This window comes from Carassius auratus, chromosome 8 (genome assembly GCF_003368295.1).
Source record: "Carassius auratus strain Wakin chromosome 8, ASM336829v1, whole genome shotgun sequence".
Taxonomy (NCBI): Eukaryota; Metazoa; Chordata; class Actinopteri; order Cypriniformes; family Cyprinidae; genus Carassius; species Carassius auratus.
In genome coordinates this window covers 3,986,919-4,002,370 of record NC_039250.1, presented here as the reverse complement: position 1 = coordinate 4,002,370, position 15,452 = coordinate 3,986,919, and the positions used below count along the sequence as shown (strand labels likewise).

Sequence of the window (15,452 nt, the reverse complement as noted above, 5' to 3'; positions counted from 1 at the left end):
TAATAAATGATATTTTAAAACATATTCCAATAGAAAACCGTTATTTTAAATTGTAATAATATTTCACAGTGTTACTGTTTTTACTGTATTTTTAATCAGTTAAATAAATGCAGCCTTGGTGAGCATAGGAGACGTTTTATTTATTTTTTAAATTACAAAATCGTACAGAGCCCAAGATTTTTGCTGTACTGTATGTGTATCTTGAACTTACAAGTATTATCTGTTTGGTTCAACAGGTGACTTTTTTGCTGTTTTCTAAATTAATTGTTTGTAAATATTCTCTGTATTTCATCAGGTGGAAGAGATGCAGTGGACTGGTGGATCCCGTCAGATTCCGGACTCGGTTTGCAGTTTTCCCTGCCGCTCGGGCGAGAGGAAGAAGATGGTGAAGGGCGTCCCATGCTGCTGGCACTGTGAGCTCTGTGATGGCTATCAGTTCCAAGCTGACGAGTTCAACTGCGAGATGTGCCCTTTCGACATGCGGCCGACTCTCAACCGCACGGCCTGCCGCCCAACTCCCATCATCAAGCTGGAGTGGCATTCTCCCTGGGCCATGATCCCTCTGTTCCTGGCCATTCTTGGCATCCTGGCCACACTGTCCGTCATCATCACCTTCATCCGCTTCAACGACACCCCCATCGTGAGGGCCGCAGGCCGTGAGCTCAGCTACGTGCTCCTAACGGGAATCTTCCTCATCTACTTCATCACCTTCTTGATGATCGCTGAGCCGGGGACGGTGGTGTGTGCTTTCCGCAGGCTGCTGCTGGGGCTGGGAATGTGCATTACGTACTCGGCCATGCTTACAAAGACCAACCGGATCTACCGCATCTTCGAGCAGGGCAAGAAGTCCGTCACACCGCCGAAATTCATCAGCCCCACATCGCAACTTATGATCACCTTCATACTGATCTCAGTACAGGTGAGCGTGTGAAGTTAAAGTTTCAAGCCAATTGGTGATAATCGCTGTATTGCATATCCTATAATTCTCCAAATCTCATGGAACTGGTTACTCTTGGGCTGGTTTGAAAAAATAATGATTCTTTTTTTTTATTAAGTATTTACATTATAGTTCAAAAGTTTGGGGTTGGTAAATTTTTTTATGATTTTAAAAAGAAGTATCTTATGCTCACCAAGGATGCATTTATTTGTTTAAAAGTACAGTAAAAACTGTGATATTGTAAAATATTATTACATTTTAAAATAATTGCATACTATTAGGATATATTTTAAAATGTAATATATTCCTGTGATGCGCAGCTGAATTTTCAGCATCATTCCTCCAGTCTTCACTGTCACACGATCCTTCAGGAATCATTCTGATATACTGATTTGCTGGTCAAGAAATATTTCTTATTATAATCAGTTGTGCTCCTTGATGTTTTTGTGAAAACATTATACATTTTTTTCAACATTCTTTAATGAATGAAAAGTTCGGAAGAACAGGATTTAGTAAAATAGGAATCTTTGGTAGCTTGATAAATGATTTTACTGTCACTTTTGATTAATTTATGGCATTCTTGCTAAATTAAAGTATTATTTTCCTATTTAAAAAAAACCCTACATAAAATTTTATTAGTGACCTTTAACTGTAGAACCTAGACTATTTCTTAAAACTATGTCAAACTATTACAAAAACTAATTAAATATGAAAAGTATTAATCTTACTGCCCCCAATCTTTGAACACTATTGTACATGTATATCTAGAAAATTGACAAATTACCTCCGCATATTAAGTTTTGCATAGCAAAAGTAGTTAATATAAAAAATAACACACGTCACCTTTAGTGTTTAGCCTCATATATATATGTTAAAAACTGCTGTGGCTGCTTCGAAGAGGAATGCAAGGCCAAAAGATTGAATGATAGAATAAAACATTAATTAACTGAATTAATAAAGAAAATTCTACTGCACATTGCACAGAATTCACCGGCTGTCTCCCTCCAGCCAGCCAAACACAGGTTCAAGAGCACCACAGAGCCACTGGTTATGGAAACTAAAGCCCCTGTGCTGTCGGTCCATTCTCAACACGCCCCTATGGATGAATTTTGAGGTTTTGTCAATAGCTGCTTCCCAGTCGAGCAGATTCTCCTGTGTTTATACACTCTGTGGAAGCTGATAAGCTGCCTGCAGACCTCATCATGTTGAGTGCCGGGGCTTCATTCTGCTTGTGCCAGCAAACGTGCCGAACACGCTAATGTGCAAAAGCAACAGATTCCAAAATGATTTACAGTTGACAAGAAAGCCCCACCGCTGTCGATACACATCGTGTCTGCTGATAAACACCTCAAAAACTGCTGATTTGAACTTTTACAAAAGAATATTATAGAGGCTTTTGTAGTTGGAGCTTAGCCCCAAAATGATGCGCATGAGTCACCGGCAGAGGCACGGGGGAGACGAGATTAACAGGACGTTTGCGGGAGAATGATTGACAGCAGGACGTTTCTCGGCACCTCCTCCAGCGCATGTTGGCAGATGTGTCACCGATGCCGAGTGGAGAACGGAACTCCGTTGAGCCATTCTGACAGCAACATCTGTCTCCCCGGCAACACGCCGGCCGCCGGCTGCTGTTCCCTTCTCCTCCCAGCCGTAGAAGTTTCTCGGAAAGTTCCTCGCGTTACCTGATGAGCACCTTCAGTCGGGATGATGAGTCACTTGAATGTTCCCATTGAGAACAGGTGCATCTCTAAATCACGCCTCTAAACAGCTGCTCTCACCCGGTGATTAAAATGTAGAATAGTAACTTATGCTACATTTTGGACATTATACTCATAGAAATATTATATCTTCAAATAGAATTTGTCATTTCGATTTCATCGTTTTCCAGTTTTAGATAGCAAATAACTCGCTGGACAGAAGTCAGTTCGGACAATTAAGACATGTGTTTTCACGTCTGTGTGAATGAAATGGGAAGTATATGAGTTCATAATAGAATTTGATTACATGCATCTGAGCACAGTTTTTGATGTAGCTCTAAGACACATGCTAGTCTTTTAATATCAGATCTGTAAATAACACATACTGTACTATATGTTATTGACCTATGTTTACTGAATGAAAATACTAGTTGCTTATTAGCATGTCTATTATTAACATATTGGCTGTTTATTAGTGCTTATAAAGTTAAACTTAACAACTACCTTATAAACTATTAATAAGCAGCACAAAAGGAGTTAATTGATGCAAAAGTCATAGTTAATGGTTAGTTAATAGTGAGAATTGGACCCTAAAATAAAGTGTGACCGAGAAGTTTTTTATTTAAAGCAATATGGTGCAATATCCAACATAAAACGTACAATTTTACATTTTAAACATCTAATAAAAAATAAGGACCTACAGTTTATGTAGCCCAAGGCTATATAAAATTTATTTGATCAAAAATACAGTAAAAACTGTGTAATATTATTACAATTTTAAATAAGTGTTTTCTATTTGAATATATGCTAAAATGTAATTTATTCCTGTGATGCAAAGCTGAATTTTCAGCACCATTACTTCAGACTTGAGTGTCAAGTCTGAAGAAACATTTCTTATAATTATCAATGTTTTAAGTTGTTGTGCTGTTTCATATTTTAGTGGTAACCATGATCATTTTTTATTTTATATTTTTGTGAATAGAAAGCATTCATTTTAAATATTATAAATGTATGACTTTTGAGAAATTGAATGTACCCTTGCTGAATTAAAGTTATTCTTCCTTTCAAAAAAAAATTACCCCAAACCTTTGAAAAGTAATGTAACGGCATATTATAAAGGGTGCATTGTATTATTATTTATTTTTTATTTTTTTGACAATCTACATTTATCATGGTCAAAATACACAAAATGTCTTAATTCAAAAAATAAAAACTTTGAAAATTCAAGTGCTACATTTCAGCTGAACTAGACATATTCCCTTTTTTTTCATTTCGGAAATCTGGTCACCTTGTTACAAAGCGGGGAAAGGATCTTATAGTTTCTTTTGTGCCTTTAAAAAAGCACTTTAAAACCCATCATTAAGAGCAATCAGGCTGATAGCAGGCCTGTTTTAACCAGTAATCTTGTGCAAAGTCTTGTCTGCTGTAGACTGGCTAAAACACAGCTTCTTTTACACTTTATTCTACATCAATCAAACAGCAGCTCTTGACAAATGAGTCTGGCCTTCTGACTGACTCAGTCTCGCCGTTAATGATCAGTTTTTTCTTCCCCTCGTCTCTCCGCAGGTTTTGGGTGTTTTCATCTGGTTTGGTGTGATGCCGCCACACACCATTGTGGACTACGAGGAGCAGCGGCCGCCCAATCCAGAGTTGGCGCGTGGCATCCTGAAGTGTGACATAGCTGATTTGTCTCTCATCTGTTGCCTGAGCTACAGTATCCTGCTGATGGTCACATGCACTGTGTATGCGGTCAAGAGCCGAGGTGTTCCTGAGACCTTCAACGAAGCTAAACCCATCGGCTTCACCATGTACACCACCTGCATCGTCTGGCTGGCGTTCGTGCCTATTTTCTTTGGCACAGCACAGTCCACTGAGAAGGTGAGAAGTGTGTTATAATGAGATTCATTGCTAATGTTGAGAAACAAGTAGTTCACCCAAAAATGCGATGCATTAACTTGCACCATGTCGTTCCAATCTTGTATGATTTTCTTTTTTGCTTGTAACATAAAACGAGATGTTTGGAAGCCTGACTATTTTTATACATCCAAAATACGCAAAAATAAGATTTTTGTTTGAAAGAAGAAATTATAAATTTTACTCCGCAAGGATGCATTCAATTCAAAAGTGACAGTAAATAAATGTTTACAAAAGGTTTCTATTTCAAATAAATGCTGTACTTATGAACTTTCTATTCATTAAAGAATCCAAAAAAAAGGTCTCGCAAAAAATAGTTTACACAAAAAATAAATAATTTTTTTAATACATATATATATATATATATATATATATATATATATATATATACATACATACATACATACATACATACATACATACATACATACATATATATATATATATATATATATATATATATATATATATATATATATATATATATATATATATTATATAATTGCTATGCTATTTTATAATATTTCGTTTTTTTTCCCCATATTTTTGATCTGATAAATGCAGCCTTGAGTGCATCCTTTAAAACATTTGAATAACATTTTACAATATTTTGTTTTTTACTGTATTTTTGCATAGGCACTTCTTAAAAAATACACCCCAAGTTTTTGATTGTTAGTGTATAAAGTGACAAAAAAACTAAACATTTCATTCCTCAAAGATTCTTTATAGTGGGAAAGATTATTTATTTCGTAATGTAATGATCTTCACACTAAGAAAAAAACGTTTCTTTGAGGAATGTCATATGATTAACATCACGTCAGAAATACCATCCCACTCTTTTTTACACAAAAAATCACTTCATGGAAGCAAAATTGTGTTTTTATGGAAGTGTTTTCATCATTACTTGCAGGTGTTCCTAACCGTTTCTGTGTTACTGATCTTATATAAAAACTGTAATGAAAGCCGTATTCTCTGACAGTGAGAAATTTTAGGCTATTAATGCTTTTCTCATACATTCACAATAAGACAGCAAGCAATACTACACATCTTCAAAACACAATATATAGCCATGCTATAAAACAACTTCCCCGATTTGCACCACAATGTGTTCTCACAGTTCTGCTCCAATCCATCAACAAAAGAGCAGAGCTTAGTCGCCGTTTAAGTCCTTAAGTAGAAAATTATGTGAAATGAAGTCATTTCAATATGAAGGCACTGAAGTAAGCAACAACCTGCCAGGCTCACGATAACAAGTCCAAGTTGTATTGCCGCAGTTTCTTTTTTGAAGAGGCCTTTGATATGGCAGACATGGAAAGGGATGAGATGAGAAAAAACAACAACATTTCATTTCTCCCCTTTATCTCCCAAAGACACACCATGACACAGAGACAAAAGCTCTTCCGCCCACCAATGAGGGTCCGGGGGTTTGACTGTGGGAGGAGGTTGATAACGGGAGTGTTTTGGAGCCTGAAAGACAATGTCTACCCATCATAATAAAGCCAGAAGCCTCGTCAGCGGGAATTAGGAATTAGAGCATTAGTTATTGCTGCATAGATTAAACGAGCCAGGTAGCTTCCCACTGATGTGCTGTGCTAATACTGTATGTGCGTTTGGGTGGGCAGGTTCCCTCTTTTATTTGGCTTGGCAGTCACATATGATGAACATTGTGAAGGTTTATTTTGATGCATAGCCACGGTCTGTCCAAAGGAGCATTTTATTGCTAAAAGGTTGCTCGGGAGGCCTTAGGAGGTGTTTTATTTAAGCGTCACGTTTGAAGTTTCTTCTGTTCATCTTAGGAAAACAAAATGATAGTTGACACAAAGTAAGAGCTATAAAGTGAATGTGGATGCCATTAATGCGCTTCTTTTCCTGGGGTCTGTAAGATTTTTTCTGAATGAAATAAATCACTTTTTTCAGCAAGGAGGCATTAAATGACACTAAAGAAATATTTATTTTTCAAATAAATGTAAACAAAAAAAGTATCATGGTTTCCGCAAAAATATTAAGCAGCTCAGCTGTTTTCAACACTGATCATAAGGAATGAGAAAAAATATTTCTGAAGGATCATGTGACACTGGAGACTGGAGTAATGATACTGAAAATTCAGCTTTGCATCACAGGAATAAATTAGATTTTAAAATATATCCAAAGTGATCACAGTTATTATAAATAGTAATAATATTTCACCGTTTTCTCCTGTATTTTTAAACAAATAAATGCAACCTTTGAAAGCATATAAGAGACCTAAAGACACCAAAATGGTAATGTTCGAAATTATGATTACATATTTTTAAAAAGTAATTATGAATTCATTATTTTTATAATTACATTCATTTTAATGGTAACACTGTATGATAAGGTCCATTACTTATCATAACTAATATTAACTAACAATTAGAAATACATTTATTCATATTTGTTAACAATAATTAATAAAAGTACAACTGTTCATTGTTAGCTCAAGCTCATTCATTAATATTTATCATGCTTTTTTCATTTATCATTTTTATTTTTAATTACCGTTTAATATTTCATTACATTCATATGAACTGAGATTAATAAATGCTTTATGAGTATTTTTCATTGTTAGTTCATTTTATTTGAAATAGTTATGTTAAATGAAACCTTATTGTAAAGTGTTTATCAATTAAAATTATAATTATAAAAAAATGACTTCATGCATGTTTGTGTATGTGTGTGTGTGTGTGTGTGTGTATATATATATATATATATATATATATGTGTGTGTGTGTGTGTGTATTTGTATGTATGTAAATATGATTTTTAGATACTGTTGAAGTACTGATTACAAGGATCTTTTTTTTTCAGAATAAAAATCAAAAGATAATACTCTCTATTAATACTAATACTCTCTATTACTATGCTGTAGTGACAACTGAGCTAGTAAAGCCATCTTATTTGTCATGTTTTCTTTATTTTATTATGGGGTCTAGCATCACTTTGTCATTTTAAAATATCCTGCATTGTTCTGAACTGATTCTGATGGTCCTTTGACCTGCATCTCTTGACCTTTCATTTCCTGTGTTTGATGTAGATGTTCATCCAGACGACGACGCTGACCGTGTCCATGAGTCTGAGTGCCTCTGTGTCTCTGGGGATGCTCTACATACCGAAAGTCTACGTCATCATCTTCCATCCGGAGCAGAACGTGCAGAAGCGCAAGCGCAGCTTCAAAGCAGTGGTTCAAGCCGCCACCATGTCCTCACGCCTCTCGCAGAAATCCATCAGTGACAAGCAGAACGGAGAGACCAAGATCGAGCCAGACAGGACGCAGTAGCAGGTACAACCGCTCTCAGAGCCATGGAAAAGTGCAAGGAGTCTGTTCTGAATCTCCTGAGACACCATTAAAGTCCAGAAGAACACTACAACTAAATCAACCCCTCCATATCACATGAATTTAAGAATAAAGCCTCCAATCAGAGCCAAAAAAGACTAGATTGACGCTAAGAACAGTGTCATGTCAGTACTTTTTATATACTATTATAGTTTGAAGTTTATAGTTTGTAAGTTAATATTTTGAATAAGGGATATATATTTGTAAGTTGCATTTTTAATCCATTTTCTAATTTATGTTGAATTTGTTTTTTAGTTTCAGTTGGTTACTTTAGTGCTTCAACTTACTGAAACAAAACAAAATATTGAAAAGTGGCTTAGAAAAAGCTATTTTTAATATCTATTTTATTTATTTCAGCTTTATTTAATTAACACAAATATTTTAATAATATTAGTTTTCGTTAATGATAATATCCCTGAATGGAATTTTATAAGTAAGATTTTAATTCATTTATTTTTAATTTCACCTCTAGTTTTATTTTAAGCTTTTATTTCATTCGGATCTTAGTTACTTTTGTTTAATTAAACTAAACAAAACTTAGAAATTTTACTGAAATAAATTGATGTTTTCCATCTAATATTTCTATTATTTTTATTTCAGTTTTCCGATCCAGATTCAAATCAGATTATTTTATCAGAAGACAAAATATCTAAAAAAAAAGAGTTTACTCAGGGTACCATGTTGAATGCTGGCAAAAATGAAAACAAGGCTAGAAGTACAGTGTGTTCAACGGAGTGAACTGTTGTTTAGCAGTTGTTCAGCTGTCGAAACAACTTTCTGAACATTACTTTTGAGTAGATAAAACACTGTAACAGTTTTGAAAGTTGTATGCTGTGAAGGACCTTGTTTATCATTGTTAAGGCCCTCCTTCAGAGCCTCGTTGTCATCAGTGTTCTCGATAGAAGTTCTCAATCTCACTAAAGTCTATTGAAAGAGAGACCCAAGCCATTTCTAGAGACAACAATAGTAATGACTTGCCTGATCACACTATAGCAGCTATCTAGCAACATAACAACCAATAAACTGCATAACAATGCACTAAAACATTCAGAGCACTTTAGCAATAGCAAAGCCCTGGCATCTACCCACAACACACTAGCATTATGTTTTATGCTGTGTTTAGTTTCTGCTGCGAAGTCATATTTGCTGAAAAGAGAAAACGTCTTGCAGTAACTTGCTCTTGTGAACTTTTATGCCCTCGAATGACTTATAGCAGGGAATCTGCTGAGAAATACTGCTCCGTAATATATTTCATTGCAATAAACTGTCCTCAAAGCTTCCAAGATGGGATTGTTAGGGAACTCAATGCTTTAAATTCAGTATTTAAGGTGCCCTGAATCCTTTTACGTGAGTTGTATTGAGTGCCCCCTCACATTCTGATATCCATGACATCTCCCTCTCTCTCTTCCTCTTTTAAATTGCAGTGAAATGCTTTTGGGTTTATTTTCCACTTGTTCTCTATCTCTGCAGCACACATTTGCTTCCTCAAAACATGCAGTTTGAAGCAGCACATCTCATTACTTCCATATTACTGAGCTTTTGGAAGCCAAAAATGACTAAGCCTGCACGAAATTCTTGAAGTGATGCTTGTTGATATGGATATTTCTCTGCGCTGCAACAATATTTGGGTGCACAAGCGGAAGAAACTGGAAGCAGAAAATGAATTATGAAGAGCATGTGGATAGAAGTGCATTGAATATGATTATTTTATGGACTTTATAAATGTAGTTATTAATAAAACAAATGCTAAATGATTCTGTTATATATTTTTAGTGCAGTTATCCTCTGCTCTCCCCTTGTAGGCGCTGATATAATTTTGCCCTGTGACAACTAGCTTTCTTTTACATACATGTATATGCATTTTTTATATTTTTTTGTGCTCACCAAGGCTGCATTTATTTAACCAAAATACAGTAATATTGTGAAATGTTATTACAATTTAAAATAACTGTTTTCAATTGTAATATATTTTAAAATGTAATTTATTCCTGTGATGCAAAGCTGAATTTCCAGCATCCTTTATTCCATTATTTGTGGAAACCTTTTTTTAGCAATATTTGATGAATAGAAAGTTCAAAATAACAGCATTTATTTGAAATATAAATCTTTACGAATATTATAAATATCTTTATGATCACATTTGATTAATTTAATGCATACTTGCTGAATAAAAATATAACAATAATCATAATCGTACTGACTCCAAATGTTTGAACTGTATTGTGTCTATCATATTAGTTTATGCACATGCAGCTTCACAGAGTGCTTATATTAGATACTAATTGCATTTTTAAAGCTGCTTAGATACAATGCTATTTCTTTTGCAGTATTTGTAACTTCACTGACCAACATACAGTGCTTTCCAGAAACAAACACTAGCACAAATCATCCTCTTGACAGATGATTGACAGTCATAAGCAGTGATCTGTGTGCTGTTAGCTGTGTTCATCCCTGAAGAAGAGAGTTAGCATGCTCTCACACTTGCCCTATCACTTCTGTGTTTTACCCCTGGCTACTGCAGACAGACAGTTCCTCATGTCAGTACAGGGTAAATCACTCCGGACAAAAAGGCATCTTCCCTCATTGTATATGTACAGTCTCTTGTGTTTTCTGTTGTTTCTGTTATTAAGTTAGCATAGTTTTTATAAACTGTTACCAGTTTTTATACTGAACAACAACAACAACAACAAAAACACTTAAAGGTGCTGTAGGTAACTTTTGTAAGAATATATTTTTTAAATATTTGTTAAACCTGTCATTATGTCCTGACAGTAGAATATGAGACAGATAATCTGTGAAAAAATCAAGCTCCTCTGGCTCCTCCCAGTGCTCCTATTGCCATTTGCAGTTACTGACCGCTCCCGGTAAGAAATCAACCAATCAGAGCTGCGGTCCGTAACTTTGTTTGTGTTCAAAATGTAGAAAAATGAACATAATAAGCGAGTACACCATGACTCCATTTTCCAAACCGTGTTTTTAGCTTGTCCTGAATCACTAGTGTACATCTATAATAAGTGTTTATATTCGGACTATTTTAGATTGCTTCGGGGGTACCACGGCGGAGTAACCCAGTACCTTTGTGATTCTTCATAGACATAAACAGAGAGAAGTAGTTCCGGCTACGATGTTCTTCCGCAAGACGCAAGCAGTTCTGTTTATTAACCGCTAGAGCGTTACCAAAAGTTACCTAGCGCAGCTTTAATAACAAAAATTATTATGTTGCACACTATTTTATTGACATGTCTGTCAATTGCAATTAGAATACATATCTTTAAAGATATTTTCTCAAAATGAAATGAAGTCTTCAGCACAGCTCTGAAGGTGTTTACAGAGGGGTCCCATGTGCATATGTCATTTCTCAGATTTTTCTACAATATTTTTTATCCCTAAAAAAATGTGAAAATGTTTTTTTTTTTTTGGTTCTTGGCTGCATTTTCTGATGGAAACCGTATAACTAATTTCAAACAATAATTATGAACATTTCTTTATTCATTTTTCCGATTTCTGATTTAGAAATGTATGCAAATTGGTGGATATTTAAAGAGATAATGCTTCATTTGCAAATGTAAACAACTTTTAAGAAAATGTGTTTTTTGTGTATTTTGCAGTTTTTAATGTAATCAATCGGCTGGGAAAGTATGATGATATTTATTAAATATGTTTATTTAAAGGTAACCTCTGGCCTAAAGCATTAAGCTTTTGCATGTAACTTGACCCACACCAAGTTCAGAGGATAAAGGATGCTTAATGAATGATTAAATGGGCAAATAATCCCCCCGTCTTCCATTTAAGAAGAGATGTGAACCATATTTAGAGCCCATAATATCATAGGCACATAGGCTTGTGGTATTTAGTCTTGCATGGCCAGTAAGAAACACCCAGAACATTTTATCAATGATACAGCAACACAGTGACAACCACCAACAACACTCCAGCACTGATAGTGAGTTTTGCATTGGCAAAATGTAGAAATATCATTTATCCTTGCCATTGTTATCCACTACATTTGCAAAGAGTGGTTATAATAGTGAATCATACATCGTACACCGTACCTACATCATCTGCCTAAAGCACAATTTTGATAGTATTCCCATACAGCTATGAGAAATGTCTATTATAACCGTAATATGTTGACGCATCCGTGAGAAGATTGTATTTGCCTTCACTAGAAAACACTGCATTGATGGGAAATGCAGCCGAAACCCTTCAGGACTTGAGTGATGAAGGAAAAACACCCACATCCAGCACAAGAAGCATTCAAGTGTGTGTTTTTGTCAAAGGAGCATTCAGCAGCGTGATATAAAAACAGCACGGATCTTTTCAGAGGAGACACACCAGATCTGATGGCACATCTTGCTTTCTCTCCCGATCTGTCATTCGTGGGTGTCGCTTACAAGAGGAAGTTGTTAAGAGAGATAAACAACATGTCAGCAAGTCACACTTTTCATGTCCAGAAGCCATTTCCCTTTCACTTTGTCATACAACATTTTAGTTGTTGCTTCACCTTTTGTGCCAATATCCATCCATCCATCCATCCATCGTTCATTCTGTTTATCTATCTAGATCATGTGACACTGAAGACTGGAGTTAAAGATGCTGAAAATCCAGCCTTGCATCACTGGAATAAATTACAAACAACATATTATTAATGCAGAAGAGTGTTCTATTAAAAAGATGGTCATAAATAGTGTAAGATATTTTTATGCAGATGTAGTTCCAGTGTCTTCCAGCAGAGGTTAACAGAATCATGCTAACCAGGGGTGCGTTTCCCCAAACCATAGTTGCTAACCTGTTAGCAACTTAGTTGGTTGGCAATGGGAAATTGCATTGCAACCAACAAAGTTGCTAACTTGCTAAGTTGCTAAAGTTGCTAACTCGTTTTGGGAAACGCACCCCAGGCAGTCTTTGCTGGTTGGTTGGTTGGTTTGGGGCTATTTTATGTTTTCTTGCAGACAGTTTGTCTCTACTTTGATGTACACACTTTGTAGCACCCTTTAAAACGCACGTGAAGTACCAGCCTACTTTTTTGCTGAGTGTTGCTGAGTTTCTCATATTCACAGATCTGTCTTTGTACTTACAGGTGACCCTTGGAACAGCTGTGTGGATCTCAAATCACTGAGGAACGGAGTCAAAGGGGGAGTTTTGCTGTGTTGTATTTTGTGATGCCAGGTGAGGACGTTAATAAAGCCGATGTTACTGACTGTGAAGCACAAACTGCTAACACTGCGAACAGAAAATCCTTTATTGAGCATCTTTGTCGAACACTTGAAATGCTTCATAGATAGAATGTGCTCAAAAGCCTTTCTCATCCAGAGGATTTTTGCGGATCGCACAATGCAATTTGGAAATAGCTCTTTTTGTCCCATTTTTACCTCAGAAAAAAAGTATTGTGTGGTTGTTGTATTGAAGTTTTAGCATGAGACATTTAAAACAGTGCAACTTTGGACATGCACGTGCAAAGAAGAATAAACTTAATGAAAGTCCACCAGATTTGATAAAAAGAAAAACTCTCCTCACCTTTAACCGTACAGCAAAGTCACTGCTTAGTCAGCTCATAATACACTATTTTATGTTAGACTGTAAGCTCCAATAATTAAGTAGACACTATTTTGAGGCAGTTGTGTATTTGATAGCTTTGTGCATCTTATATATCTATTTATTTAAATGATTCTAACTAGGTGTTATTAATTAGCTCTTTAATTTATTTTTATTTTTTGAAAAAATGCATTCATTGATTTAATGTTGATGATTGATCTCTTTGGCCAAAGACAAGCTGGTGCTCTTTATAAAGAAACCTGAAGGAAAGGACAGAATTAAATATCAATACACCATCCAGAGTGCTCACTTTAACTTGTTTAACATTGTAAATAGAGGAATCTGCAGAAGGTTTAATGGATGTATTATATTTGTGTTTTGAGGCGGGTATTTTGTGTTGTGTGATTGACAATTTGCATGGGGAACTCTATCTGAAAAGTCTTACTGTGTTACATGAGTAACATGACTGCTGTGTTTTGCTCACATCACATTAAAGAAATGTAGTTCATGTCTTTCTATATTTGCTATTTTTTACATCAGTGTTTTAGGATGTCCATATATTCTGCTGACTTCATAATGCTTAAGAAAATGCAACACTGGCTGTGTCTATGAAGATGTCATTTTTGAAGCATATTGATGTTGAATGAATGGTACAATCGATGATAGAAAGAGCAAAGCAATCAATTGTAATTAAACAGTCTGCTGATGGTCAGAATGCTTTGCCACAATAATTCCTACATGAAATAACAACGGTGGGATGCTGTGCTGTGAATAAAACTCATTGTTTTCTGAATATTTCTTAGTTCGGTGTTTCTGTTCTCAAAAATCATTCAATAAAGCCCCACGGCAAGACGTTTGATACATAGAAAACAGATATATAAAATATAGATGGTCGTGTGTGCTTTCCACGCATGCCTAAAAAGAAAATAAATGTTTTAATAACATCAAGACCTGTTGTTTTCTTTGTTCATATCATTTTTTAAGCATTCATAATGTGTTTTCTATATGCTTAGTTGTATTATTTACCTAAAATGTACATTGTATAATTGCTTACAGTAATTTTATTTTATTTCATTTTTAATGGAAAGCAAAATGAGAATCCATAAGCAATTTATCTATTTCATGAAATCTTAATGAAATCAGACTGATTCAGTTCTCACAATTTCATTTAGACTCACAACTTTAGTAGTAGCTCACAGTGAATAATAATTAAATGATCTGCAAAATCAGAAGATTCAGTGCACAAATCTTATGTGAGTGAAAAAAACAAAAAGTGATATGACATTCAGCCAAGTATGGTGACCCATACTCAGAATTCATCTTCTGCATTTAACCTATCTGAAGTGTACACACACACAGCAGTGGGCAGCTATTTATGCTGTAGCATACCGGGGAACAATTGGGGGTTTGGTGCCTTGGTCAAGGGCACCTAAGTCATGGTATTGAAGGTGGAGAAAGAACTGTACATGCACTACCCCCACCCACAATTCCTGCCGGCCCGAGACTCGAACTCACAACCCTTCGATTGCAAGTCCAACTCTCTAACCATTAGGCCACGACTTCCCCAGATTATGGGGTCCTTTAATGTTTCATGATACCTTTGTGTTGCTTTTGAATCCTTTTTGCAGCTTGAAAGCTTCCCATTCATTGTAATTGTGCTTTTGATTATCTGGGTGAACTTCCTTTGAAAGCATATCAAGTCAGATCTCAGTACAGTTCTTTCTTGTAACACTAGAGAAAGATTCACTTATTATAATGCATTCTAACACATAATGCTGCAAGTTCTCATCTATTTTGCATGCACTACTATTGCATTGTTATATGCAATGCACAAACCACTTTACTTAGGTATAAATATTAATGTGTACGAAAAAGAATCATTCTGTCCCTATTTACATAAGTGCTCAAATCATGTGTGACAGTATGTAGGTGAAAAACACATAATGGGCCGGTAAAGATGGTGGAGATTTTTCTTTTTTACAACATATGATTTATTTTTCTCTACGTTGACAAC

At 35.4% G+C, this 15,452-nt stretch overlaps 1 protein-coding gene across 1 annotated transcript in view; it reads left to right on the top strand.

Moving 5' to 3' along the window:
- The window catches only part of LOC113107007 (metabotropic glutamate receptor 6-like), a 51,550-nt gene extending 37,308 nt beyond the window's left edge, over positions 1 to 14,242 (top strand). The window contains exons 9-12 of the mRNA XM_026269126.1: positions 296 to 919; positions 4,201 to 4,512; positions 7,604 to 7,849; positions 12,984 to 14,242. Coding sequence (XP_026124911.1) covers positions 296 to 919; positions 4,201 to 4,512; positions 7,604 to 7,846 — 1,179 coding nt within the window. The 3' untranslated portion in view covers positions 7,847 to 7,849; positions 12,984 to 14,242. The remainder of the gene's footprint in view (positions 1 to 295; positions 920 to 4,200; positions 4,513 to 7,603; positions 7,850 to 12,983) is intronic.
- Positions 14,243 to 15,452: the final 1,210 nt, after the last annotated feature.